Below are 24,213 nucleotides of genomic sequence, written 5' to 3' on the forward strand. Positions count from 1 at the left end.
ATCCAGAGGAGATCTAACCACGACGGTCGAGACTCAAAAACTCAGCTTTACCTTGGGCATGTAGGAAAGCCACTGAAGGATGGTATAGACTCCCTCAAAGTCGTCTGGCACTGTCGTGTGTGCGACTCCGTTATTGTGCATGATCTGGATCCCACCCAGCTGGTTGTTAGATGTGTAGACCTCTCTGCCCAGAACCTGCAAGAAAAGAACGGAAATTCATAAATCGCGACAAACAACTACTTTTTTTATCATACGTACAGCCTGGAAACAGGTTTCTCTGTGAAATGAAATTCTTATTTTGCTGTCTACAGTAGCAAAATAATACCAACAATAATAATATAGTAGTAAGGGGGGGCACAGCGGCGCAGTGGTTAGCACTTCGCCTTCACAACATGAAAAACCTTGGTTCGATTCTGACAAGGGGACATTTCTGATAATTATTTAATCAATATAAATATTTATGAATATCTATTTTTTATTTTTATATAACAACAACGACAATAATAATAATAATAATAAGCATGTATATGTAAACAGCATTAACATGATGTGCAAGCTGAAAGAAAATGTGCAAATTTGAACGTAAAACTGTTGTGTTCATGTGTCAAGCGCAGATTTACATTTAATAAAGTATATACTTATATACTATTATGTACTTATATACTAGCCCCATGATGGGGAAATTTGAAAATAACCACACTGATGGGAAAAACTCATTACAATATATTTCCATAGTTGTCATGGCAAACTTCCATAACACACTACTTTGTGAAATGCAAAATCATGAAAGCAATGTGCAAAAAAACATAAATAGAAAAACAGATCCTGTGAGTGCAGTCCTGACACCGCTGTACTTTTTTAAAAAAAAAATTTAAGATTGCTGCAAATGTATCGTCTCCTGGTTATCACCTGGTAACAGAACAAATCAAGAAAATTATATTTACGACATATTACCCAACGCCGCTGCGGAGTTTAGACAAACACACCTTATTGAGAGCGCCGGCTCCGGTCAAGATAATGTGGGAGTTCTCCACCTGGATCACCCTCTGTCCCAAACGCACCAGATAAGCTCCGATTCCAATGGCCCTGCACGTCACCTGCGACGGGATAAAGGAAGTCGCAAAGTCTTATTGACTCTTAGTGTACAGTACCAAAGGCACCTTACTATCTAATCTAATGGTTTGATAGCCAGATATGCAGTTTTACCATGCTGATGGTTATGATCTCTTCATAGGCCTGAGAGGATTCCCCGGCGATGGTCCCCGAACCTCGCAGGTTTTCGACCCCGAGGCCTTCGTCCTTTCCGATGATATCGGTAAGGATGTACCTGCGATAAAGCCGGGAGACAGTGGAATGATATACGGTATTTGTGAGTTTAATCCACAATCAAACTCTTATGTTAAATTAAAGTTCCGCTTAGAAATGAATTGTTATTAATCCGTTCCAGCCCCTGGTTCTGTCGCGTGTTTTTAATAAGAAAATTGTACTTTATAAATAACAAATACTATGTAAAAAATGATAATACATAATCAAAGAGAATGTATAGAAATAAAACTGGTTTTATTGATAATGATAGTGATAGTGATTTCACTGTACAATATTCAGAACTGTGCAATATTTCATTTCATAACAGCTAAACTACAATTTTTCATTTTATCATACTATTGTGCACTCCTTACCTAAGACACTTATGGTTTTATCACTTGTTTACTAAGACACTTTATAGTTTCACTGAGACACTTTATAGTTTATAGTTTATTTTTATTTCTAATTCTGCCTTTTCTTTTTATTATTTATTACGGTTATATTTTCTGTAACTCTGGCACAACAATTTCCTTCGGGATTAATAAAGTTGTTCTTATCTTATCTTATCTTATAATAATACATTGTATTTACCTGACTCAAGGACACCGTACAGATGTATACATTTACACAAAATACAGATTTAAAAGAGACGATAAAAATAAAAATGATAAAAGTGACAAAGTGGTAAAAGTAAAAAAAAAAAAAAAAAAAAAGAGATTAATACTAAATAGTAGATCAGAAAAAGATGCTGGTGGCAGCAAATAGGTTGAGGGAAGTTGTCGGATCCCTTGACTTAACTTACTCGGTACACAATAAAAAACTCAAATTTATCTTACGAGATCTTAGCTCGTTTCACAAAGCAAAAACAAAATCGAGCGAGTAACGGCTTGCGTCTCGGCAAAGTCAATGCAACTGTGAGTCAAGGTGTTGCAAAAAAAAATAAAAATAAAAATAAAAGAGACAAGCTGACACCACCTTGCTGGAGGCAGTGATAAAGGTAAAGATTATTTACCGCACCTGGACTCTCCCCCTTCTTCGACATGATGACAGTGCACGGCGTTGGTGGAGCTGATACGCGTGTAGTCCTGAGGCGTCAGGTACAGGTACTTGAAACCCTAACGTGAGATATGGAAGACAAACACACAACAAGTTGGTGACTTTACACTTTGTACTTGTGCAAAAAGTGCAAAATGCTAAAACAGGACTTTACCTTGTAGGGGTCAGAGGGGTCAACCCAGGCCACCTGGAACATGTGTTTGAGCTCTTCGGCGAGGCCGATCCGCGCTCCGCTGTTGGCGGCGATGTAAACCCGCGGGATTCCCTCGGCTCGGGCCAACTCCGACGCCCTGAGGAACAGCTCGTCCTCCTGGGGCCCGAAAGAACCGATCATGTGGGTGATGTCGTTGCAGATGACGATGATGTCCCGACCATCCGGGTACTCCGGGGTCTTCATCTTCATCCTGAAGGCGACCATTCCTACCTGAAACGGGGAAACCGTCAGCAGAGGCAAAAAGGGTGTTTTTACGAGGAAAGAATATTGGGGAAAAAAAAAAATGGCGTACATCATTGTCCCCGGGTAGGCGGTTCATCTGCACGAGTCGACCTTGAGGGTCCAGAATGAGCTCCGTGCATAGCAGCACATCTTTAGGATATTTGTCTCCTGGACCCCATCGCTTGAAAAGTGCCTAGGGGTGGATTTTGGGATATTAGACGGTCAACTCGGGAATATCGATAAAAATCAGCGTTTAATTGCCCTCCAGTACCTGGCGGAACATCTCAGGGAAGTCATAGACGTATGTAGTGCCGAGAGTTTGAGCCTGAAAACGCTTTGCCTGAAGAAGGTCTTTGGTCACGTATGGCGTGTTGATCAACATCCCGTGCAAAGGGCCCTGTTTGTCTCCGTACGACTGGAACATGATCTGGAATCGATTGACAGTTGGTAAATCACATGTCCGGGAACATAATTCACTGGAAAAAAATATGCAAAAAAAAAAAAAAAAATTGTTATATATCAGAAAAAAAAAAAAAAACACACTGACTTCCTGTTGTGGTTGAAATCTCTATTTAAAACAACCCCGAACCTGTCCAGACGTCAGGTCGGTAACTTCCTTGTAAATGCTGATGTCCAGGTAATAGCCAGACTCGTTTGTGAGGAAGAGACGGATGGGGACGGCGTTCACGGTGGTGGTCAGGCGGATGTTGATCTTCAGCTCGGCCTGCACGACCCGAAGTTTCCAGAGACGGCTTCCGTAGCGCATGACCATGGAGCGGACCGACTCCTCGATCTAGAGGAACGCGAGAGGAGGACCCATATGTCACAGAGGCCTGTTTGAAGCACAGACGTATCGAAGTATAATCCAAATTCGGTCCCCAAACTAGTGTTTATTTGTTGTTTTGGTAATGCAGTAACATATCTACATTTCCCAGAAGGCTTGCTGTTTCGCACAGTCAAGTAGTGCTAGAGTTGTGGCGCTCAGATGATGAGTACATACATAGGAACACATTGCCGTTCTGGTTTTTCAATACAAAAAACAAACATAACATGGTTACTCTTAAAACGTCAATATTTAGAAATTTCATTCTGTCGATCCAGAAGTGACGAAATACCAATTCTAATATAAAATATAGATCATATTTGTTGAATCACTTTCAACATATACTCTGGAGATGCAGAGAATAATGCTGCTGTCAATCAGAGCCCATTACACGGAACACACCACCCTAGAAAATGCTTATTTTACCATAAAAATATTGAAATAATAGATAAATAAAAAACATTAACACTGCAACCATCTGTGAAAATAGCAAAATAATCTGTGAATCTGTAAAATTATAAAAATCCATATTTTTAATCAGAGATAAAATTAAGAAATTCACTGATTGAACCCTTCGGCACCTCGGCAGTTGGAGCCGTTACACTAATGTCAGAAAAGCTAATGTGAGACAGACTTACTGAAATCAAAATTAAAAATCTGGGTTTTTAATCCGCAACACCAGTTTAAATCGCAGACTTTTCACTAAATAAGGTTTTTTTTTGATTCGATATAGCAGATATTTAATCCGCGATACACTGAGACAGCTAAAGGTGAACAGCAAATGCGGGATGACTGAATTTGGAAGGAATGAGCGTCATACTGACTTTGGCCGGGTCCATGATGACAGTGGGCACAAAGTTGAGGAAAATGTGATTGCAGTCCGTGCGGACGTTGGTGTTACTGAAAGCCACCTCCAACTCGTCCATGGCCTCCAGCAGAAGACGTTCCCCTTCGTTTTGAAGGTACTCAAAGGAAGCCTCCTGTTTTGCATTGAATGGAGTTTAACTCCGACAATTCCAAACCGAAAATAAGAGAAAAATTTTCTGATCGAGACAGGAATAAGCCTTATAAGCGTACCTTCGTGATGAGATCAGAGTGGCGGATGATGGCGCGAATAAAGAATCTGTAATCCGTCACTTCGGCGCCTTCCTGGACCCGAGCGGCGCCAAGGTAGAGGTGCATCTTGTGGTTGGCGCAAGGAACGGCGGTCAGGTCAAAGTTCCTCATGCGGTTGAGCTCCAGCTGAAAGGCCAAAGCCGGCTCCAGGTTGCGGTAAATTCGGTCCTCCTGGAACTGGAAGAACAGCGATCCCTCGCTATAACGCGGTTTACTTTTCACAGTTTCGCTACTTCACGGATTTGCATCGTGCATTGTGTTCTGCATTCCGATTGGCTAAAAAGTCACTCCGCTTCTTCTCTACCTGTGCGTCAATAACGTTGCAGTTTAATATGTACACGTACGTAAAACAGCTTGCCAAATTTACATTACGTACGTGCAAATTCTCTTGCAATTCCGAGTTTCTCTGAAACCCATAATGTTGACAAAACGCTCTGGACTGACAAAAGCACCTGTGGCAGGGCCCAAAAGGCAGCGGGAGATGCTATCCATCACAGATAAAGTTAAACTTCTGGATATGCTAAGGGAAGGTAAAAGCTATGCGGCTGTAGGTCGGCATTACGGAATTAATGAATCTTCCGTTCGTTCCATAAAGAAGGAAGAAAAAACATAAGGTCGACAGCAGCAATGTATTGTATTTAATTGTATAATAATTGTAAAAAAAAATAAAGGTTTCTACTTCACGGATTTTGCCTATCATGGGTTCTTTTTGGAACGTAACACCCTCGAAAAACAAGGGTATACTGAAGTCACAGTATATAGCAGGTGTGCCCAATACGTCGATAAAGATCTACCGCTCGATCGCAAAGGTAGTGTGGGTAGATGGCATGGCATTGAAACGTAGACGTCAGCCTATGTCTTCTAAACCCAGGGGCATAAAAATGAGTGGAGGAGCTGGACCAAGTAAAAAGACTAAAACGTATCACTTCCATCCAGACTTTTTCTTTTTTACTATGTTATTTTCAAAGTGCATTTGCCTCATCTGCCAGTCTGCCATCGCTATGCCGAAAAAGGGAAATGTGGTGCGGCATTTAAAAGACTGTTTATAAAAACTACAGCACCGACCTCCCTCCGAAAAGTGAGCCGAGAAGGAGAAAGGTGAAGGAACTAAAATCTCAGCTGTCAGGACAGCGGTCATTTTTCTCACAGCTAACTTCAACTATGCTGCTGACTCCATTCAAGTCATCAGAATACATCAGAAATTGTGGCGCGCCATAAGGATTCATGCAGTTATGCAAGATCCACAAACATTTATTGTGTTAAGTACATGCAGTAGATTTATAAATAAATATATATTCAACATTTTTAGTGGAGATAGATCATTTTCACATGGTCATTTGAAAAGTAGCTCACAAGGTGAAAAAGTGTGGGCACCCCTGGTCTATAGCAAGGGTGGGCAAACTTCTTGGCTCAGGGGACACATTGACTTTTAAAATTTGACAGATGGGCCAGGTCAGCACAAGATAAGATATTTAAAAAAAAACAACAACGCATTTGTTAACAGTACATATCAGACTTTGACGTTTGCTTGCATTTCATACACAAGCCGTTTTTTCCCTCGTAGCTTCACGCCCAGCTCATTCATGTGTGTCAGTATGTCCACAGTAAAAAGGCTAAATCACAAAGCCAATCTGTGTCATTCAGCTCAGGAAAATCTCAAGTAGCTCCCAAAATGAAAAAATGTTCTGTTTGAGCTCCCACATTCATTGATCCAATCATTCACATCAAGTATGAATTCTGTACCAATCTTTGGCGGGCCGGATTAAAAAGCCCAACGGGCCAGATGTGGCCCGCGGGCCGTAGTTTGCCCAGCCTGGTCTATAGGTTTCCCAAATAATGTGCCTGATTGGTCCAAAAATTATTTATTCAATGCAAATCATGTGTCTTTACGTCTATGTTGCTGGACGGCAACAGGTAGTGAATGAGCCTGTGGATCTAATGGGTGACACTTCGAGACAGAGTCGATGATGCGCAACAGATAAATATTTTTAAAGAAAATGTACTTGATCAGGACCCTCTGGTCCTGAAACACATTCTGACCCAGTTGGAGGCCAAGTACGAGTTGTGGTCAGAAAAAAGCAAAAAAGGTGAGCTCAAGACAATACAATGAAGTGCATTTCCTCAGTTCCTGCAAGAATATCAGCTTTGTGTTCAACCAAACAGGGCCAGAATTCACAGAGTTAGTAAATTGAGACTACTGTATCATTATATTTTATTAAAAATGTTTAGACATATTTATTTGGCGGTGTGCCGTGATTTTTTCTAATGTAAAATATGTGCCGTGGCTCAAAAAAGGATAGAACGCCAGCAGGACGTCTAACCTCGGATCAATCATTCTGCAATAAATGGAGTTTTCCTTTTTCATTGGAATAAAACTTACTCCATCTCTTGCTCTGAAGGTGAAGAACTTGGGGAATTCTCTCTGTGGAAATAAATAGAAAAAGACCAAGGGGCAAGTATGAGTATCTTTTATGAGTTATCTTATCTTGAAATAAGTCAACTGTTTAATCTATGGATAGTGACTAATTTTGAATTTTGACATATGTTATGCAGTGTCAACCTGCACTTTGGATTTTTTTATTTTTACCTTCTGCGCAACCAAAAATGTGATTCTCCTGATCCCATACTCAAAAAGGATAGCTTTCTATAAAAACAGACAAAAAAAAGACACACTTAAAAAAAAAAAAAACAGACAGATAAGTAAATATACATTATAATATATATATAATATTATATATATACACACACACACACACATATATAAATAACTTTATTCATATATACACATATATATGTAGTTAGTTTTATATATATATATATATACACACACATATATACACATATACATATATACAATATTATATGTGTATATATACACACAAATACACACACACACACACATATATATATATATATATATATATACATTCACACACACACATATATAATTTGGATATAAATAAATAATATGAAATAATATATTAATAATTGTACAACAATATAAATAAAAAAGCTTTCATTTTTTTTAATTTCCCCCCATAATGACCTTTGACTGGGCGAAGGCAGTGAAGGCTGGAACCAGCACGTCGTCGTCTTCCGTGTCCGCATTTTTAATGGACACGTTAATGATGTGGATTGGGTTCTCCTTAGTGTTCTGCTGTGGATTAGAGCGGGGGATTGGTGACAGCAGAAGGAAAGGGTGGAAGAAAACAAAAATGTTTCGGCAAGTCAAAATTCCTAACCTTGAAGTTCTCCTCATACAAACTGGAGCAGGACTCGGAATACGGAGCGCTCTCCAGCACGGGCTCTGCGAAGCTGGAGAGAACTTCATCAAAATCCCTACAAAAGAAATGAGACACAATGATGGACACACAGTTAAATCTGATCCATGATGTTTTTTCCTGGTTTTTTTTTTTCGATCATGTGGGAAGAGCAGCTTAAAAATGACCTTTTGAAGTTGTCAAAACACTGGAAGGCAACCATGGCGCCCATGCGTTGACATGGCGGAGACAGAGCTCCTTCCAGAAAGAGCTCACTGTTCTCCCGCCTCATTTTGAGCTGAGCTGATCCGGACACCGGGACGGGCACTCTGCACGAAGAGACGCTCACATTCAAAATCAACGAGGAGGAAAAAAAAAAAAAAGAAAAAAAAAAAAATTAAGTAAATAAACAAACAAACCAACACATTCAGGTAACAGTCAAGTAAGTAATAGATTTTTTTTTTTAACTGAAAGAGATTATGAAATGATATATTTAAGAGCATTTGCTGCTTTGATTGAAAGAGAGCAGCGTCAAACGCTGGAGGATTTTTTTAGGACAAATTATGAAATTGATCAAAGGAACCTGAAATAGCAATTTACACGTTGAATCAAGCAATGCAAGACAAAAAAAAAAAAAAAAAAGTGGAGGGGCTCAGCTGAGAGATAGGAGTGACTGGTTAGCGTCCGTACGTTCGGGAGTTTCACAAGACAGAAGAAATCAACACAGTGCGTGCATTGGTGTGAGACATACACACCATCAGAGGGGGTGTAGCTGGTTGGGAGGAGCTTAAACTCTACCTGTTCAGAGTAGGGCTGCTCCCTCTGAAATAAGATGATTGACAGGTGAATATTAGCCGTGGACGATCAGAATCTCTCGACTACCTCTGAGAGTGAGGCATTTCACAGGGTGCTCTGCTCATTCACGTTAACGTGCGCCGGGAAAAACCATTCAGCATCCACGGTTAGATGGAAATACTTCAACTTTTTTTTTTTTAAATCTACGCAGCAAATGGAGGGCTGCTCCCCATTCATGGGAGGGAAGCCTCATGAGTGGAAAGTGTTATTTATATGATAGGATTTGATATGGTACGACGGATGTGTCAAATTTGGAGAATGGAGGGGAAAGGCGTTACCTGTTGGGATGCGACGACGGAAGCATGAACTGGAAGTCGACAGCGCACGTCCCGTCCCGAAGCTGGTGGTGTTGGATGCTGTTCAGCTCGTAGGCGATGTACGCCCTTCGTACGTACACCTGGTGGGAAAGGAGACGCCGGGTCATTTCAGACGTAAGGGGTATCGTAAACAGAAAGGAATTCATTCGTTTTTGGCATCCACAGATTTTACCTCCAGAGCAGCCATGCACACAACTTGATTCAGATGGTAGAAGAAATTGGGCAAGACGTCGAAAATGGAGGTTTCCGAGAGGATGAGTTTCTGCTCAAAATTAAAAATATGAACCAATTACTATTCTAACCAGGCTGCCCCCTACGAGCGTTTATCCCATCAATAGTCAAAACCGGAAAAAAAACACTCGCCTTCAAGTTCTCCGGGCAAAATTGATGGCCGTACATGTCGATGGCTGACAGGAAGATGGATTCCACTTGATTGTGTCTCAGTTCATATGATGGTAAGTGGGAGGCAATCAGAACCTACGGCAGTCAGGATAGCAAGAATCCAATGGGATAAAGTCTGCTATAAATCCGTGCGCACATTAGTGACACAATTACCACGGGCTAAAGATTTCAGAGAAATGAGGCCGTATGACATGTGTAAGAAACTACTACGACCAGCACTATATATGCTAATAACAACAAAACAAGACAACCATAGCCACATCCGCTACCATAATCAATAATTGTAAAACAATAATAATAATAATGATAATTATAAAAATAATGTCTGTCTGGTTCACTTTTAATTTTGATGATGTATGATTTTTTTGGCAATATATATATGTATGTATGTGTGTGTATATATATATATATATATATATACGCATACATACATATATACATATATATATATACATATATATACGTATACATATATAAACAGATATACACATATACATAAATATCTATATATATATATATACATAAACATATATATATGTTTACGTATATGTGTATATATATACACACACACACACATACGGTTTATATATGGCAATATATAGATGGCTATGCACACGCATGCACACACACACACACACACACACACACACACACACACACACACACACACACACACACACACACACACACACACACACACACACACACACACACACACACAGTGGTCATTCCTTGACAACATTTAAAGAAATAAAATCATTTCAGGAAAAAAATAATCCAGAATGATACCGACACTCCTGCATATTGTTTGACCGTGTTTTAGCAAAATCCAAAAAGAGCAGAGTCGGGTTTTTACCTGTCTGGCTCGTAAGGCCACCTTGGAGTTTTCCATCTTGCTGAGCTGCGTGAGCTCATTGAGGATCGCCATCAGCTCATCCGCAAGGGTCGGATCCCTCCCGCAGAGTTGATCCTTAAAAAAAAAAAAAAAAAAAATCAAACGCCGCTCCGATAAAAGCCTGAGATCGTACGAGCGCGGCGACGGTGCCGAGTTTCGAAGGCCTTACTCACTATGAGCATCGTTACCAAGATGTTTTTCTTGGAGACCTGTGCATGGGAGAAGATGTACTCCAGCACGGGACTCATGTTAGGTTTGTTCTGCTCCCTCAGGTTGATTACACACTTGTCATAGTGAGCTGTTTTAGGGGATGATTTAATTTTGAATGAAAAAAATTAAACCAATCAATATTTATACTGTTGATTTGAGTATCTTCATCATCACCTTGTTGAAACTGCATCTCCACTTGCAAGTATCGCTTCAGCAAGTCCAGAACCACAGATTTCATGTAGCCGCGTATTCCACTGCGGTACCTGGTCCAGACGTCATAAAAAGACGTGTAAATTAGAAGTTTTTAAACTGTCGAAAATTGTCGATGCATAAACTTAAAGGCTAACCTCTGCACCAACTGAACAATACTCTGAGTGTTGATGAAAAAAACCTCTCGGTCAGCTTTCCTCTGCAGGGTTGCAGCGTGGCTGTCCAGAATGTTTGCAATCTCAATTAAAAAGAGGATAAATAGGATAAAACTTAGCTGATTTATCAATACAAGAGCAATTGTTACGGTCATGTTCTCACCTTCTGGCTCGGGAACTGGCAGAGAACGGAGGTGATGTTGCTGGCGTACTGGGCCATGACTTTTCGGATGGCTTTCTCCACGCCGGCCGGGATGCGACCCGCTACGCTTGTCATGATCTCCTGCAGTTCCAGCAGAGGCAGAGAGGGATCCCGCAGAGTCTTCATGAGTGTGGCAACCCACTGTTTCAGCTGCAGCGGGGAGGCCAAAAAAAAAAAACAAACAAAAAAAAACACTATAATACGCGATCTGCTCCGACAGGACGCCGAATTTTATGCGCGCCGGAGCGTACTTTGGTGCTGAAGTACGGCTCCTCGAGGCAGTATCCGTCCATCACTTTGAACAAGTTTTCCAGGACGCTGTGGAACACCTGGTGGAGCTTTTCTCCGACGATGGGCAGGGGCTGCTGGGGCGGCAGGGAGGCTGTGTAGAGCTCCACCTGGGACGGCGAGCAACGCAAACGGAAAAAGCGAGAAGGAATCCTTTCCATCAAAAGGATAGGGACACGTGACCCCAAAATAGAACACAACACCAATGGCCAACTAGCCATTTCAATATCGACCTAATTTCAAAGTAGCGGGATTCATAAGCCGTGCATTCAGTTTTGACTTTGGAGGGAACTTACCCGGAGTATACTGCTGGGGTCATCCAGGTCCATGTTGGCGACCACGCAGCCTGGCTCCAGCACCGCCCCAGGCCTCTTGATGAAATGCACGTGCCCGGACGTTTGCACGGTCAGCGTCATGACCATCTTCATCACCTGGAATCGGAAAAAGGCAAACACGTGAAAAGACGATCATCCTCTCGGGTGGATTTAAAAAAAAAAAACAATTCTTCAAACTCGCCTCGATCTCTGCGTAAGTCCCTCCTACGCAAATATGGCCGCCGTCCTCGATGATGTACTGCAGGAGTTTGCCTGCCGACGGCGATCTGAGCACGGTGGGGTCCTTTTCCTTCTCAAACACGCAAGTCTTGTTACCGACAGTGATGCGATAGCTGGAGAATTTAAGAAAGGAAATGAGAAAAAGCCAACAAAAAAAAAAAAAAAACTATAATCCAATTTGATAAATCCAGGTCTTGCCTGTCCACCTCCTCCTTCATGTAGGTGGTGTGGCTGCTGCCATCATAGGAGAGGAGAAGGCCGCCGTCGCTCAGCCTGTGCACATCTATTTCGATGCTGGAGCTGTTCATTATGACCACGTACGTGGTGGGAGATTGGCGGGCCACCTGCGCGGAGCAGCGGTGATCGTTTGTTGAAAATGAGGAAAAAAAAAATAAGGGGTCGATCGTTTGAGAAGATGGAAAACTACCTTCAGGCAGAATTTAACGCCTTCATATATGAGATCCACGTTAATAGAATTGAGGAGACTGGCTGCAGGCAGTACCTGGCCTCTGCGTGTGAAGAAAAAAAAAAAAAGAGGTTTACTCCGGGATATTTTACTCAAAAGGGAGACGCCGGAAGCCTGAGCTCACCTTTCCAGGGAATGTAGGAAATCTGACATGCTTTTTCGGAAGCCTGCGTCAGCCACGTGCAAAGCTCCACAAACTACACCCAGCATGGTGTCTGGTCTCTCCGCCTGCAGTGCCGACATCAGAAAAGAGTCATACACTCGGCGAGCGCCTCAGCGGGAACGCGACAAAATCCCGTACCTGCACTTTCTCGGCTATGAGGTGATCCAGCCAGCCAGTGTCGATGTCGTTGTTTCGAAAGCTCTCCGTCTCCAGGAGTTTGATGAGGTACTCCACCGTCGTCCTGAAGTCCCCTCTTATGGACAGCTCCTTCATCGCTACCACCATGTTCCTGGAGGACACGACCAAAATGTAAAGTAATATTGTATTGTTATCCAGTCCTTCATTTCTTTAATTCATTTCTATTACTGTCATCGACTACTTCCGTGGAGTTTACCCAGATTTCCCAGTCAGTTGGGTTAAAACAGGACATTTATGGATTTTGTTTTTAGCCACGTCATTGTTTAACCCTCATATTATGTTAAGGGTCAATTTGACCCATTTCACCCATTGAGCCAACGGGTCAAATTGACCCTTAACATAATATGAGGGTTAAGCCACGGCGTTCGAAGCGTGTGGAAAAAGTAGTGGCTTATAGTCTGGAAATGACGGTATATCGTGACGGAAAAAGAATTGAAAAGAAGACTCACGAAATGGCCTCTTCGCGGTTCTCCCCCCACGAGAAACAGTGACCGAACTGTGAATCGGCAAACTCGTGCAGGCCGCCTGTCGCCCCGACGCTGAAGTAACCCCAGACGTTTTTGCTGCTGCGGAAGTTCAGCTCCTGCACGGTGCCGGAGCTGGGCTTGAACCCCTGCGGATCGACACCACCGGGCCGAGTGAGTTGTGACAAAGTCGCTGACGGAGGAGCGCGACGAAGGCGGGGCCGACCTCGTCCGGGTTTTCGCTGGTGATCCGAGCCGCTATGACGTGCCCTCTTGGACTGGGGATGCAGTCCGGAGTCTCAAAGTTGATGACCGTGTCCCCCCACGGACTTTCTCCATAGAGCAAGCGGATGTCCTTTATCCTGTGGAGGGGGATGCCCATCCCGATCTATCGAGAAATAATCGCCCGATTTAAGCGGCGTGATTTTATCGTTCTTCCTGAGAGAGAGAGCGGCTGACGGTTTTACCTGAAGCTGGGCGGCGGGGAGGTTCACATCCCCGATCATCTCCGTGCAGGGATGTTCCACCTGCAACCGAGGGTTCAGCTCCAAGAAGTGGAAGCTCCCGTCCTCCGAGAAAAGATACTCCACCGTTCCGGCGCTCACGTAGCCAACCATTTTGGCCAGTCGCACGGCGTACTGGGGCGAGGGAGACGAGATGTGAGAGTCGATTCCGTTCGCTCAGCCGGCTCCGGCCACATTCATACGGGTAAATGAACCGACCCGTTCCATTTGCTCAAAGGTCGAGGCGGCCGCGATGGTGGCCGGGGCTTCCTCGATAATCTTCTGGTGCCTCCTCTGGATGGAGCAGTCCCGCCCGAACAGAGAGATGGCGCTGCCGTACGAGTCGGCCAGTATCTGGACCTCGAGGTGCCGCGCTTGCTGGGCGAGTTGCATGATGAAAACGGGCGAGCCTGGCACCTCCGTTTGCACCTGCGCTCAATATTATGGAAAAATAATGGCAACTTACAAATTTCCTCTTGCAGTGCAACCATAAATACACCGATGGCAAAGAAAACATTTGTTGCTATAGAACAGGGATCAGCAACCTTTACCGCTCAAAGAGCCATTTGGACCCGTTTCCCCACAGTAAAGAAATCACCGGAAATGTAAAATGAATTAACAAAGCATATAACTTTTTTTTTTTTTTTTTTTTTTGCCTTTGGGCAAATGGGTTGCTTTTTTTTTTTTTTTTTTAATTCAATGAAAACCTGCAGAGAAAAGAAAATTACATTTTTGCATGTAAAAAAACTTTTTGAACTGCGTAAAAAAACGTTACTTTTAACCGAAATACTCAATGTCAGTAATATTTTAAAATGTTTCATTTAGATGTTGCACAATGCCCAGAATCTTCAAATTTCAATTTAATAATTTATAATTTATATCATAAATTTAATACCGATAATGAAAGAACTAAAATAAAATACACATTAATGAAATACTTAATTATAATTATTTTTAAAATGAATAGACGTATACAGTAAAACACTTACGAGTGAAGAAACCGGTAAATTTTCCGAAATACAAGCCGTCGCTCAGTGTTTTTTCTTTTTTTTGCTTTACGACACGAGCGGCTACATGAGTTCTGATCAAGTGTGCTTGAATTCGACATGATGTTGTCGTTGTAGTTGATGAGATACCGCGAGCAAGAGGATTTGGTGCAGCAGACAGCGGGAATATCGACGGACGAACCATCGGAAGCCAAGCGTAGATGGTTTGATCATTTTAAAAAGAGGACCGGCTTTCACCCTGTCGCTCAATGAAGTTTAGTGAAAAAGCATAGCATAGTGCGCAAGTTAAATTTTACAATACATTGTAGCATTAAGTGTATAGCAAGTAAGTTAAGTTCTGGGATAAAGCACGAAAGAGAAAACTCCCCCAACCACCTCTGCCTCCGCAAGCATCTTTGCCTGATCTTCAAGGTAAATACTTAATCATTAGTATTAATTGCTTTTTTTTTTTTTTTTTTTTTACTTTTGTCTTTGAGTGTCAAATAAGATGCCTTAAATAAAATATATTATCATTAATACCAGTTTGATTCATTTACATTGCCTTCATTATATACTATAATGTTATGATACACTAATTGTTATTTACACACATAATTACATTTTTCTTATTTAAAAAAAGAAAAGAAAAAAAAAAGAATCGAGGGGGCTGGAATGGATTACTTGCGTTTCATTTAATTTTAATGGGGAAATTTAAATTTGTCACATGAGCCAATTGAGTTGAGAGCTAGGTCGCTCTCGTAAGTTGAGTCATTACTGTATAATCATGATTTCAACATTATGTTGAGTTATGGGTATTTTCTTAATTCTGAAAGACTATGTTGGAAAACGTCAATATGCGCAGGATGGCGATATATCCTTATCCAATCCATTTCATATGCAATCGCCAATAATTTCACTGTTTTGAAAGTTAAACGGTTCCTGCCAACACAAGACTTGTGCTGACCTCTTGAAGAGAAAAGACCCGAAGCAGGAAAGGATGGTATGGGGACAGAGTCTGCACGCATGTTTTTTTTTTTTGTGTGAAAATGACACTCATTTGAATCTGGTTCAAAACGCATTCACCGACCTGTCTGAAGCAGCTCGGAAAATCGTCCGCGCTCTCGACTTTCCGGATACCTTTCCCTCCTCCGCCCTCGGACGCCTTGATAACAAGCGGATAGCCGATTCTCTCCGCCCCCTGTCGGGAGAAGGCGGGGTGAGTACAACCCACTCATTTTCAAAAACCAACGATGAATCGTCGTGACTCGGTAAAGTAAACGCTTACCGCCAGCCCGTCATCCACATCGTGGACGCAGCCTTGCGCGTACACCTCCGGGGGAACGCTCATCGCGCCGCCCTGGGTTTGATCCTTCTCGGCCCAGTCCACTCTGAGACCTGGCGCCGGGCGGGACGAGGCGAGTCATTTCCCGGCCCGTTCACGCAAATCCAAATATCACGCGTGTATGTTAAACACCGCGAACGGGGAACGGCCTTACCTGATCCGCTCCATGGTAACGTGGGGATGTCGGCGCTCTGTGCAACAATGGCAGAAGCCACCTTATCCCCTAGAGCCCACATCGCCTTACTTGAAGGCCCTAAGATAAACAACGTCACTGGGCGGGAAGATCTCGCGAGCAAAGTTGATGCGTTCGAAATAACGTGAATGTTCTGGTACCTAGAAAGGTAATATCTGCTTTGCTCAGCAGCTCGGGGAGTTTGGGATTTTCTGAAGCATGGCCCCAGCCGGCCCACACAGCCTGTCGACGCCGATGAACGCAAGACGGGTGAGCATTTGTGGCCCGGAATACGATATAAAACTGGAAATCGACAGGATTTACCTGGACCGGGATTCTTTTGGCGATGTCCACTATCAGCTCTACGTTGGCGTAATTGTTATTGTTTGGCCCACCGGGGACAGGTACATAGTGATCGGCCATCTTGATGTATTCTGGAAAAATAAAGAACTGAGTTTTTTAATATTTCTATTTCGGAGAATCCCTTTTTAGAGGCGGCGTTGGAAAACATCTGTAAAAACAAAGGGGTGTCTCAATAATAACAGAAAGTAGTAATAATAAACAATTGTTATTGTTATTGTTTGGCCCACCGGGGACAGGTACATAGTGATCGGCCATCTTGATGTATTCTAGAAAAATAAAGAACTGATTTTTTTAATATTTTTTTTTTGGTGAACCCCTTTTTAGAGGCGGCGTTGGAAAACATCTGTCAAAACAAAGGGGTGTCTCAATAATAACAGAAAGTAGTAATAATAAATAATTGTTATTGTTATTGTTTGGCCCACCGGGGACAGGTACATAGTGATCGGCCATCTTGATGTATTCTAGAAAAATAAAGAACTGATTTTTTTAATATTTTTTTTTTGGTGAACCCCTTTTTAGAGGCGGCGTTGGAAAACATCTGTCAAAACAAAGGGGTGTCTCAATAATAACAAAAAGTAGTAATAATAAACAATTGTTATTGTTATTGTTTGGCCCACCGGGGACAGGTACATAGTGATCGGCCATCTTGATGTATTCTAGAAAAATAAAGAACTGATTTTTTTAATATTTATTTTTCGGTGAACCCCTTTTTAGAGGCGGCGTTGGAAAACATCTGTCAAAACAAAGGGGTGTCTCAATAATAACAAAAAGTAGTAATAATAAACGATATTATTGATGAAATGTCAGAATAACCTGCATTAGCTTTCAAGTCTTCGGGTGTTACCATAACGACAAAGCGGATGGTCCTCTCGTTGCGAAACATTTCGTACGACCAGCGACGGATCGATCGCATGCATTTGACTGCAGCTATTCCATTATTAGCGATCAACACCTGAAACAAAAAAAAAAAACGAGTAGAAAGACAAAAAAATGACCATGTGCCGGAGTGATAAATGTTTTTTTTGATTTCCGAATACAAGACAAGAAGTTCGGTTCTTACTTTTTCGATGACGCGGTTTCCCCCGAAGCGGGTGACAAACTCCGCGGGCGAGGCGACGGTGAAGTCCCTCTGCAGATCCATCTTTCTGTGTTCACGTCCCTTTTTCACCAGGTGAGGACCAGACATGCTAGGCCTGGAAGACAAAATAAGACGATTTCCTCTCTCCTATAAGAGTGTAAACTCCGGAGCATCACCAAAAAAAAAAAAAAAAATTAACAGAATCCTCTGCGGAAATCAGATCCGAGTGGTCGAGGTAAGAAAACGGCGAGAAACCTCCGTGGCCATGATGGACAGCGGCGAAACCGCGTGGTACCGGCCAGGCAGGCGCTGTGCGTGAATAACAGCGACAGGCAAACAGCAGCACTGGAATCAAATCTCCGAAGTCAAAGTTCAGTGTGTCTGCAACATTTATGTCTCGCCTTATCTTCAAAATTACCCTTAAGAGCCTCTCCTGACAGACAACGAAACAGACGATGCAATCCCGGGAAACCGTTGAGATTATTGAGAACTCCCTGAGCGAAAGGGATTTTAAAAAAAGCGTATCGCAGGACTGGAAACAACTGGAAGGAAAGGGAACAAAGATTTTAATTTTAGCAGCTGTCTGTCAGGAACTAAATTCAGCATGCATGTTTTTTTTAATTTTTACAGTTGGTCCAAACGGATGAATTCAAAATATTTTTAAAACTAATTTTCAATTGCAATCTATTCAAGTCACACGTATATTTCACCTGACGGTTTTGAAAAAAAGCCTAATATCAATTGACTATTTTTAAGTTATATCGGGGCTTTTGTTTGCTTTCCTAGAAAGCAGTATTTGTTTCTTCGAGAAGTCACTGGAGTCTCGTGTTCAGTAACAATAACATGTTTGATTTATGAGGCACGAACATGCAAATCTCCCAACCTAGTTTACTATTAAACTAAATTGTAGTAAAACAAGATAAAGTTGGTTAAGACTGATGGGGAAAAAAAAGCATGGGTGTTAAACTATCCATAAATTTATGGCTTTAGGACATTACCATATTTGGAACTCTATCAGGTTGAAACAGCGCTTTTTCCACACTTTGCAAAAATGCAACACGTGCTGCATTTTTATAAATCGTGGATTATCTCCTGGCTCACGTTTGCGCCATCTGCCTTCCACATGTGAACATATCACACATCAGTGGAGCTGGAGTTCAGGGCTGATACGAACTTTACATACCAAAATGTGCACAATCCGCAACTACAGGTTGAGACAAAGTGCCTTTTCTGCTTCTCGTCTGGATCGGGGGGTCGAGGGGTTTAACTGCTGCTACGTTGTTAAGAGAGCGGAGAAGGCGAAACAGATGACGCAAAGTCAGAGATTTCGTCTGTTTGCCTTTCCTTCCTGTCAAGAGTGCTAGATTCTGTTTTTATTGATTTCCTTACGTGCCGCTGCCAGTACAGAACATACTCATGACCGCGCGAGCGATCCTTCACTGTCTTTGAACACGCCTGCAGAAGCCGCTCAAACTTGCAGATTATCATTATTCCGAATAAACAGCGCGATAACGCTGCACAAAACAAACTCTGCAGCCGCAGTCAGAGAATGTGACCAACTCTTGATTTTACCGACCTTTCGACATGTGAAAAACCAGCAGACACTTTTGACACATGGTTCCCTCCATTGTTTCGGTTCGCATTCCATAACCTTATTCGCTGCAGCTTGCAAAAAAAAAAAAAAAAAAAAAAAAATTCGCCCTGCAAAATCGAAGACCAAAACAAAAACACTTCTTCTCCCCTCCCACATCTAAAAGTTCCCCAGGAAGTGCTCATACCAAATGTTCACAGAGCCAGTGCCGGGACGAAAGCTTTCCCTCTGCTTGTACTGGAAGCCCATAACATTAAAACACAGTTCACTTTTTAAATTCCCTTAAAAATATTTTAAAAGGGAATCTTGGTCTTGCAAAACTAGAAAGTTAGAGTATTTATGTTTTTTTTTTTTTTATTTATAGATTATGCTTTAACATTTCAGAGTTTATTTTTTTTATTTATTTTTATGTATATTTTTAGCTTGTCACTGTCCTGTCCTTGCATGTCTTGCTGCTGCCGCTAAACAGTTTCCCAAGCATGGGGTAATTAAAGAACATTTCATCTCATAAAGCTTACCTTTCCCCCCATCGTAAGGACTCCCCGAGGGTCTGCTGGCGTCCCGTATACATGTATTCATTTTAAAACTGAACATGCCTAGAAGAACCTACAGCTGCGTCCACTAAGCAACTCCAACGATCCCCGGCATCTATCAGAGCTGAATATTACATCAGCTTAAAAAAAAAATAAAATAAAATATCTGAAGAATTCAAAAAAAAAAAAAAAGGGTAGTTGTTCCACTCGGTGAACAGCACTCTAATTTGGAGTCACACCACCTTTCCCAAAGTCGTCGCTCAGGCTCTTGTTCCAATAATAGAGCCGGGCATGTACAGCATGCAATAACAGCGCAGGTCAGCCCGTTGCGGTCAGGTGATAACGCTTTTTGAAGAGTGTGCACATCGGAGCGCCGAGGCGAGTCGAACCCACATCTAACTGTACTTCCTTTGACAAACAAACGGCGAAACAATCAGAATTGTTTGTCAGATGACTTCTTGGAAGGGATAACAGTTGGCGCTTAAGTGAAACGATTGAAGTAGTTTCCTTCGTCTCTGTAAGGGGCTACCAACTTTGGGAACGTGGACCTGCATTACCGCAACCGTCGAGTTCTACTCTCTGTTTTCAAAACTCATTCGCTGTCAAAGTAGTCCCACTATTAACGCCGGTTTACTTCCAAACAATCATTTTCCTCTGTTTTTGTTTTCTTTTTAGGGCAGTTGGCTGATTCCCGCAACCTCTCCTCTCCAATGAAATGGGCCATGATGTCACATGGTGGACCATGAGATCATACTATAATAGACGTCGCGGTCATAATTGTCCGTCCCGTGTCCCTCCGCCCCCGCTGAATTACTTTATACCTTTCTAACATCACAGATGGGGGGTAAACTGTGAGATCGGTGTGTTATTCCGTGACTCTTCTCTGACAACTTGACAACTTCAAGTTGACAACTTCACAGCTAGATATCTGTAAAAGGGCAAATGAATTCTTCTAGAGAACAGACCCGAGGGAGTCAGCGTGCAACTCTCTGGATGACAACAACCATTGGAAAAGAAGTTGGAATGGATGACAATGAAGGTTAAGTACGGGAGGTTAAAGGGACAACTTAATTTGATGACACCAATGAATGCCGAAGGTGAGTAAAACTGGATGCCAGGAATTGTACAACATCACCAAGGAGGAAGAAGCCTTCTTACTAGAGTAACACCAGTATATCTGGGATATTATGATGGTCCACTGCTGATAGGCAAGTGCCCCAACTCTATAAGGAGCAAAGTTCTCCAATGTGGAGGGCTTTTCACGCGCAAAACCAATTTGGACATCCCGTGTAAAGTTTCAACCGACGCATGATGAAGAAAAAAAAAATGTATGACTACGGACCGTGAAGGATACAAAAAGAAGAAACTTACTTGATGCATAAGGAGCTGGATGGTGGCCCTGCGATGGACGACTGGTGAGCTGGCGCCCTGGGGGTGGATGTTGACGGCTGGGAAAAACCGCTCGGGGGCTTGGTGACGAGAGGTTCCTCGTCTGAAGAATTGTCCTCCGATGCGCCGAGGATAAATTTGAGACGTTCCCTTGCCCCGTGCCCTGATCTCAGCATCGGCGCCTTGGTTTCAGAGGGTTTCTGAGTGGGTGGAGGCATCGAGGACTCTGATGGTCTTACTTCCGAACCCAAAGAGGCACTGGTGGCTTCAGTTGAAGTATTAGAAAGTGGTTCCATGGAATGCTCCCCTTTTGCAGGCATGTCCTCCACGGCTGCGGATGGACGGCAGCCGGGCGGAGATTCCTCTTCTTTCTCTGGCATCGCATCACTCTTGGTTACAACCCTCCACAGTAGCAACAGAACCCATAGGATTAATCCCAAAACTGCCAACATGAGCATTCAGAGACATCCTCCTGAGACTGCAAAGCAGAAATAGGACAAAATGCATAAAAGGTAACTTTCACAAATGTTTGCAGAGCAAAAACTGAAGTTACTCATCTATTCATCATTCGCAGGGCTTGAAAAAAAAAAATCTACAAGGTGGCCCTACAAAAAAAAAGACAAAGGGTGTGATTACACAAATTGTCCACTAGATGGCGCTAATTCGCTCACAATCTGTTCCTAAAATGTCCTTTGTGCAAAACTTATTCACAGGTTTTCATAACCACATGTGATATGTATATGTATATATATGTGTGTGTGTGTATATATATATATATATATATATATATACTGCTCAAAAAAATAAAGGGAACACTTGAACAACACAATGTAACTCCAAGTCAATCACACTTCTGTGAAATCATAGTGTCCACTCAGGAAGCAACACAGATTCATTTTGACTTGTTTTAAGGAAATTACATCAAAGTTGGATCAGCCTGGAGTGTGTTTTTACACTTTAATTTTGAGTGTGATTCCTAATCCAGACCTCCATGGGTTGATACAATTGATTTCCATTGATCATTTTTGTGTGATTTTGTTGTCAGCACATTCAACTGTGTAAAGACCAAAGTATTTCATAAGAATATTTCATTCATTTAGATCTAGGATGTGTTTTTTAAGTGTTCCCTTTATTTTTTTTGGCAGTGTATATAGATATATATATGTATATACACACATACATACATATATATATATATATATATACACATACATATATGTGTGTGTGTGTATATATATGTGTGTGTGTGTGTGTGTGTGTATGTGTGTATATAGCATCATGTTTGCCTTTTTCTTTTTCAAATATAATATCAGTGGTTTTGGACCAGATTTTAAATTGATTTCTCAGTTATTGATTGTTGTTTTGAAAATCCAAAGTCAGTCAACACTGTATTTTTGGTTGTCAAGTAAAGTTTGTAAAATGTGTAGTGTTGCTGTTCGGTGGGAGGGCTGTGTACTATTCTAGTCTGTGGACATTTCCTCTGAAGGTGGTTGCGGATCAGATGTCTGCTCAGGACAGGGGCATGCTGGGTAATTGTAGATCTGCGTTGAACTTAAAAAAGCCGAGATACCGACTAAATGAAAACAACTGACTTTTGTGCAAGTGTGACTAAACATATTGCGGTAAATTTGAACATTCTTTCTCTCAAGCCTTATAAATCTAAAACCTTTCTATTCCGCTGTTATTTTCTGAGCAGCTGTTTGACACCACACGCAATTCTTTGGATTATGGGCTTGATCCTCATTGATAAATCCACGAAGTTATGTCGATCACAACGCAGACATGGGCAGGCGGGCTCAGTCTGCAACAGCTGACATTAAGATTTAAGACTGGCTTCATATGGAGCAAAGGTCAGGACGGGGTATGAAGGCTGAGGAAAACACTTCGGATATGCTCCTCAAAGATATGACGGGCTCAATTTAGAGGCACGCAATTCTTGTGAAACGCACGCACACGGAGCATTGTGTAGGATAAAACCATGCATTGACACGTTTTTTCAATTAAAAACCAAAAAATAGAACAGGTCATGATGCGGGATACTGATTATGGAGACAAGGAGTCATTTGTCCTGAAAAGCCACAAACACCTGACAGACACAAAACGGGGCTTAGCCAGTCCTTATGAAGTTTTACTTATAGAGCATTAAAAATGTGGTAGAAGAAAGGGAATGGGGGTGTTCATTGTTTGTTTTATCAGCTACCCCCCCTAATTTATATATATATATATATATATATATATATATATTTCCGTCATAGATAACAAGTGTGTCTTTCGGAACTGTTGAGGTCAAACCAAGTTTCATCAGCGTTAGAGGACAGAACAGACGGCTTTTCAATTACAGGCTGAGTCACACACACACACACACACACACACACACACACACACACACACACACAAAAGGGGAACTTTTTTCAAAAGTGACCAACTTGTTTTGGAGAAACAGTTATCGCAGTTCAATTCTTGAGAATGTGAAGTTTCTTTGACCGCCAAAAGAGACACCCAATCGGTTATTGGTTAAAAGTAGATGCTTAACCAGAATAAATTGTCTTTGCAAAAGGGAGTTATTCGATTGTTTTTAACTCATTTTGGATGTTCCCGTGAAGCACCGACTCGGTTTTACGGTCATTAGCGGACTAAAAACGGACTGAAACCCGGGGCATCATGTTTTGTTTTGTTTGCTTTTTGTCTTTTTTTCTCCTCGGTGTCCGACAACGTTTCATCCAAAGCAGCGTTAAGCGGTTCAAGATCGTTTTTCCGCGACCGCAGATAAAGTTAGAAATGTCAAATGGTCCTACCACGTTTCATCCGGCCCCCCTCCACGGCGGTGCGCCTCCTCCTCCCCAGCCGGCCGGTAAACATATGCGAGGCCGCCGGGCTCCTC

At 42.1% G+C, this 24,213-nt stretch overlaps 1 protein-coding gene across 7 annotated transcripts in view; it reads right to left on the minus strand.

Annotated features, from left to right (window-relative positions):
• Positions 1 to 24,173, minus strand: part of acacb (acetyl-CoA carboxylase beta) — a 40,924-nt gene extending 16,751 nt beyond the window's left edge. For 3 of the 7 annotated variants that reach the window (XM_086174441.1, XM_086174440.1, XM_086174442.1), the window contains exons 1-44: positions 24,128 to 24,173; positions 21,315 to 21,810; positions 17,802 to 17,934; positions 17,555 to 17,693; positions 16,703 to 16,812; positions 16,540 to 16,621; positions 16,361 to 16,459; positions 16,150 to 16,259; positions 15,952 to 16,062; positions 14,098 to 14,307; positions 13,843 to 14,013; positions 13,602 to 13,763; positions 13,361 to 13,524; positions 12,852 to 13,002; positions 12,675 to 12,778; positions 12,512 to 12,593; positions 12,283 to 12,428; positions 12,047 to 12,197; positions 11,827 to 11,961; positions 11,494 to 11,640; positions 11,204 to 11,392; positions 11,023 to 11,123; positions 10,850 to 10,938; positions 10,639 to 10,763; positions 10,427 to 10,540; positions 9,532 to 9,645; positions 9,341 to 9,430; positions 9,130 to 9,248; positions 8,795 to 8,818; positions 8,185 to 8,325; positions 7,979 to 8,075; positions 7,783 to 7,893; positions 7,324 to 7,380; positions 7,117 to 7,158; positions 4,698 to 4,913; positions 4,445 to 4,600; positions 3,387 to 3,590; positions 3,069 to 3,224; positions 2,868 to 2,990; positions 2,516 to 2,785; positions 2,323 to 2,420; positions 1,207 to 1,327; positions 987 to 1,097; positions 52 to 195 (exon numbers count right to left, since the gene is read on the minus strand). In XM_086174441.1, the coding sequence (XP_086030567.1) occupies positions 52 to 195; positions 987 to 1,097; positions 1,207 to 1,327; positions 2,323 to 2,420; positions 2,516 to 2,785; positions 2,868 to 2,990; positions 3,069 to 3,224; positions 3,387 to 3,590; positions 4,445 to 4,600; positions 4,698 to 4,913; positions 7,117 to 7,158; positions 7,324 to 7,380; positions 7,783 to 7,893; positions 7,979 to 8,075; positions 8,185 to 8,325; positions 8,795 to 8,818; positions 9,130 to 9,248; positions 9,341 to 9,430; positions 9,532 to 9,645; positions 10,427 to 10,540; positions 10,639 to 10,763; positions 10,850 to 10,938; positions 11,023 to 11,123; positions 11,204 to 11,392; positions 11,494 to 11,640; positions 11,827 to 11,961; positions 12,047 to 12,197; positions 12,283 to 12,428; positions 12,512 to 12,593; positions 12,675 to 12,778; positions 12,852 to 13,002; positions 13,361 to 13,524; positions 13,602 to 13,763; positions 13,843 to 14,013; positions 14,098 to 14,307; positions 15,952 to 16,062; positions 16,150 to 16,259; positions 16,361 to 16,459; positions 16,540 to 16,621; positions 16,703 to 16,812; positions 17,555 to 17,693; positions 17,802 to 17,934; positions 21,315 to 21,790 (5,895 nt within the window). In that variant the 5' untranslated portion in view covers positions 21,791 to 21,810; positions 24,128 to 24,173. Of the gene's footprint in view, positions 1 to 51; positions 196 to 986; positions 1,098 to 1,206; positions 1,328 to 2,322; positions 2,421 to 2,515; positions 2,786 to 2,867; positions 2,991 to 3,068; positions 3,225 to 3,386; positions 3,591 to 4,444; positions 4,601 to 4,697; positions 4,914 to 7,116; positions 7,159 to 7,323; positions 7,381 to 7,782; positions 7,894 to 7,978; positions 8,076 to 8,184; positions 8,326 to 8,794; positions 8,819 to 9,129; positions 9,249 to 9,340; positions 9,431 to 9,531; positions 9,646 to 10,426; positions 10,541 to 10,638; positions 10,764 to 10,849; positions 10,939 to 11,022; positions 11,124 to 11,203; positions 11,393 to 11,493; positions 11,641 to 11,826; positions 11,962 to 12,046; positions 12,198 to 12,282; positions 12,429 to 12,511; positions 12,594 to 12,674; positions 12,779 to 12,851; positions 13,003 to 13,360; positions 13,525 to 13,601; positions 13,764 to 13,842; positions 14,014 to 14,097; positions 14,308 to 15,951; positions 16,063 to 16,149; positions 16,260 to 16,360; positions 16,460 to 16,539; positions 16,622 to 16,702; positions 16,813 to 17,554; positions 17,694 to 17,801; positions 17,935 to 19,395; positions 19,468 to 21,314; positions 21,811 to 24,127 lie in introns of those variants that run through there. The other 4 variants (XM_086174443.1, XR_015108841.1, XM_086174446.1 and 1 more) reach the window with 4 other exon arrangements.
• Positions 24,174 to 24,213: the final 40 nt, after the last annotated feature.

The sequence above is a fragment of the Fistularia commersonii genome, chromosome 26 (genome assembly GCF_037954325.1).
Source record: "Fistularia commersonii isolate RoL2024-O1a breed Wild chromosome 26, RoL_Fcom_v1.0, whole genome shotgun sequence".
Taxonomy (NCBI): Eukaryota; Metazoa; Chordata; class Actinopteri; order Syngnathiformes; family Fistulariidae; genus Fistularia; species Fistularia commersonii.